This window comes from Ursus maritimus, unplaced genomic scaffold (genome assembly GCF_017311325.1).
Source record: "Ursus maritimus isolate PB19 unplaced genomic scaffold, ASM1731132v1 scaffold_5, whole genome shotgun sequence".
Lineage (NCBI taxonomy): Eukaryota > Metazoa > Chordata > Mammalia > Carnivora > Ursidae > Ursus > Ursus maritimus.
The window spans coordinates 28,187,834-28,192,049 of NW_024426663.1; the positions used below are offsets into that span (position 1 = coordinate 28,187,834).

At 51.8% G+C, this 4,216-nt stretch overlaps 1 protein-coding gene across 1 annotated transcript in view; it reads right to left on the reverse strand.

Annotated features, from left to right (window-relative positions):
• JMY (junction mediating and regulatory protein, p53 cofactor) overlaps positions 1-2,861 on the reverse strand; it is a 95,043-nt gene extending 92,182 nt beyond the window's left edge. The window contains exon 1 of the mRNA XM_040622146.1: positions 327-2,861. Coding sequence (XP_040478080.1) covers positions 327-908 — 582 coding nt within the window. The 5' untranslated portion in view covers positions 909-2,861. The remainder of the gene's footprint in view (positions 1-326) is intronic.
• Between the last annotated feature and the right edge of the window lie 1,355 nt (positions 2,862-4,216).

The window sequence follows — 4,216 nt, forward strand, 5'->3', positions numbered from 1 at the left end:
CAGGTGTCCAGGCCATGGCCCAGGTAAACCTGGAGCTGGTAACACAGAGTGTCGATCTCCTGCTCGGTCATCTCTGGGGCGCCCCCGAACAGCACGGTCCACATGCCAGAGGGCTCCTCGGGGAATACAGGCAGGCACTGCTCCAGCTGCGAGTTCACAGAACACAGCTGCTGGTGCACAGCACGCAGATCCTGGAAGGAGAAGAGTCCGGCCCAGCTACACTCCTCGGCCGGGGACTCCAGCTCGGCGGTGGAAGGCGGTTGCTCTGCGTCCGAGAGCGCCAGGGACGCCGGGGCCACCTCGTCCTCCCTCACCATTTCCAGCACCTCTATCTCCTCGGAGACCGCCCCGCAAGCGCTCACTACTCGCACGGAGGACACCGGGGCCTCCCTGGGAGCCGGCAGGGCTGCTGCTGCAGCGGCCCCCGCCACATCTTTGCCTTCAGATCCCCTTCGGACCGGGCTGGTCTTGGCCCGCACTGGGCTCCTGAGGGGGCTCTCCGCCCCCTTGCCAGCGGGACATCGCAGCAGCGGGTCCCCTCGAAGGCCGCGCGCGCTCCGCGGAGAGCCGCCCTCCGCCCAGGCCGGGCTCCTCCGGGGCCCGGGGCTTCTACCCAGAGTCGCAGAGGCAATGGCCTCGGGCCGGCCCTTGCCCGCTGGGCTGCCTGGCCCGCGGGTCCCGTCGGACGCGGGTGCTCCGGGATCAGCGCCCCCTCGTGCCCCTGCCTGCTCCCGGGAGCCGCTCCTCTGCCTCTGGGCCGTCCGGTTGTGGCAGGTTATGGCAAACTTGCCCTCAATCTCGTTCCAGGCCACAATGAAGACGAACTTGTGCTTCTCGCGCTCGTCGAACACATGGGGCCGCACGGCCACCCAGTCCGACTCGAGCGTCTCCTCCAGCGCGAACGACATAGTGGCTCCGGTGCCAGGCCGCGGGGGAGGCGACGCTGGCCCTGCCCGCCCGAAGACTCACCGGCTGGCTGCACCGCGCCCCCCGCTCACCCTCGCTGGGCGCCTTCGGCCATCTTAGCGCGCCGGCCGGCTCTCCCAGCTTGCTCGCCCGGCCCTCCTCACTTGAACCCGCCGCGCTCCTTTGTGGTGCGGCTCGCCGGAAAGACAATACGCGTCCCCGGAGCAGGTAGTTCACATGGTCACGTGCAGCTGGATCTGTTTACAAGCCCGGTGCTGCGGTAGCGCCTCGCGCCTGTCCCCGCCGCCCCCAGCGCGAGGCCGCGGTGCGGCGTCTGCGGCTCTCCGAAGGTGAGGAGCGGGTCCCGCGGGGCCGGGCAGGCCGGTAGGCTGTAGGGGCCGGGGATGTGTGCGTCTCCGCCGCTCACCCAGGCCGATCTCCCCGCCCCACCTCCTTCTCCTCCTCTTCCCGACCGCCCGGAGCCGGCCTGACGGATAGAAACGCGTCTCATAAACTCTGAACCTCAGTATCGCCACAATGTTGCCATTTGGCTGCTGACGTAGACTGCTCCACGAGGGACGTAAACACGGGCACGTGCCGCACGCTGGTGACGCGGCGGCGGCGGCGCGCACACCCAGCCCGCGCGCGCCAGCACCGCCTCTCCCCGTCCCCCGCCCTCTCCCGCGAGCGGCCGCGCGCCGGACTCCTTCCTTCCGCACACCCTCTTCTCCATCGGCTGGAGCAGGCTCTCCGCAGGCTGCGAGTCCCGAAGACGGTGAGTGTGGTACGTGTGTCTTGCGGGACAAGTGACCCCTGAGCCTCGGGGAAAAAAAGTGTAGGAACTGAGATTTTTTCGAACTCTAGTCATTCAAAGGGACCCTGAAATGTAAACGTGCCTCCTTTCGCTCGGGGAGAGTCGGTATAGGTAACCCCTACATTCAGAAAGTGCTCTGTAACATTACACGAACTATGTGCTAAACTTGATTGGGATGCCCCAGACTGTTGAATTCTCCTCAAACACCTTTGAGACACAATTTAAGATATGAAAGGGATGTGTCTGAAGACAGCCCGGTAGAACTCCAAAACAAAATTAAATCAAGTGAAAATTCGGTCATGTCCTAATAGTATGAATGTTTACATTTCAGTTCAGTGGCGCTTTATTGCCTCAGGTTTTACCACTGTGTACTGTTCTGGGAACCTCGTTTTGAGGTCACTGGCTTAAGCCCTTTTGCAGTTGTATTCAATTATCAGAGATCCCAGAATGCACATAGAAAAAAAATCACGTAAATCCGAGGAATTCTGCTATTTATACTGAACTGTGATAAAACACATTTTTTAAATTGCCTGGTGAATCTTACAATCTAGCTTATATTATTGGCGTTCTTTTTCCTATTAGCTCCCAATTCATAGTATAGGGATTCTGCATCCAAAGTAAAATACAATGGGAATTACTCTTTTACTTTTATCCGTATTTCTCAAATTATACAAAACCATTCGGATTAAAGGTGCATTGTCAGCTACACCTTACTTCAGTACTCAGACATCGGAATAAATAGCCAAAAATTTTCGCCCTATCGCTCAGATGGACACTGTCGACCTGTAGATCTGCTTGGACCAGAAAAAAAAATTGCTTTGAGCAGAATGAGCAAAAAGATAAAAGGACAGGTTTTTTAACTTTTTTTTTTACAATTCTTTATGTGGAACCACAAATTTTCAAAGCTTGTAACTGAACTTGTGCCAACTCTCAAATGCAAATCAGAGATAAAACTTTTGAAATCTGTATCACCAGCTAAGCAAATGATAGCATATCATGGAAAACTTAGCTGTCTTTTCTGCTAAAAAGGTACTGCTAAAAGTTTTTCTGATAAAAAAGTGGTGACATGATCATTAGCTCTCTTTTTGTAATACATTATAGATAACTTTGAATACCAAGAATGAGCACTAAAAGAATATGTTTATAGGAAATACTTTCACTTCCTGCCCAAAAAAAATTGTTTCATGGTCACACGGGTTTTAAGTATTTTTCCCCAAAGACTCTGATCGCTGTGTTTTGTCAAAAGGGTTGTTCCATGTTTCTAGTTCCCTCTTAGTAATTGTTATCCTAGAAATGAAAAGAAACAAACCAAAATTCCTGTGGCATGTTACTGTCGTACTCTACAATTCTTTATCTAGGTATGTATCTGATTGTCAGGCAAGATCTCTGAGTGTAAAAATTACTCCCTAGGAATAAGTAACACCACAGAAAACCAAATACACCTTACCGGCTTTGAAAAGGCTTCAAAATAATTTTCTGTGTGAATTTTTCTTCAACTATTAAGGATTGCTAGGTAATCTGGGAAATGCTTTAGCTCTTTAGGCCTCTTAATAAAAACTGTAACCATTTACATAGCAGTTTTCAAATTACGTAGGATTTTCCTTCACATATTTATTTTATCCTCACAACAATCGTATAATGTACTTATGAAAGGAATAAGTCTTTAATTTTACATGTGAGAAAACAGCAGTTTTGATTCCTCAGTCACACATCCCAGGACTGGGAATGGAATAGAATGCCTGGAGTTCGGGGGCCTAATGGATGCATCAGTCCCAATTAGATTCTCCCAGAAGCAGACACTGTAAAGAAGTTTATGAGGGGTTAACACCTGTAAAAGAAAGAAGGGCAGAAGCGGGAATGGGCAGACTATGCCAATAGGGAGCTCCAGAGCAAAGATTTTTCCTTAAAGAAGTTCCTCCATTGAGTAGAAATGATTAGGCCTTGCCCAGTCATTGAGTGCGGACCGCTCTGAGAAAAGCATAGGATGATAACCTAAAGTTGACTCTGAAGACACAAACAGCTGGAGACTCAGCTAATCACATTCCTTGCAGATGTGGAATGAATCCTTTTTTTTTTTTTTTTTAAGATTTATTTATTTATTTTAGAGAGAAAGCATGAGTGGCAGGGATGGAGGGAGAGGGAGAAAGAGTCTCAACCGGACTCCACGCTGAGCCCGGAGACTGATGTGGGGCTGATCCCATGACCCTGAGATCACAACCTGAGCCAAAACCAAGAGTCAGACCCTTAACTGACTGTACCAGCCAGGCACCCCAGAGCAAGTCCTTTCTTAAAGGATGATCTGATTGCCGCATCTCCACCTCTGCCACAGTTTACCTTATGTGTTCCTTGGATCCACTTCATAACATATTGGGGGAGCAGCTCCTCCAGGGCTCTGGTCGGCCCCTCTTCCTGAGGGGAGACTTAGAAGAGGGAGGTGAAGAGACAAACTGTAGCCTCCACTGCTATGGTCAGTCTCATGGCCCAAACTGGTACTCA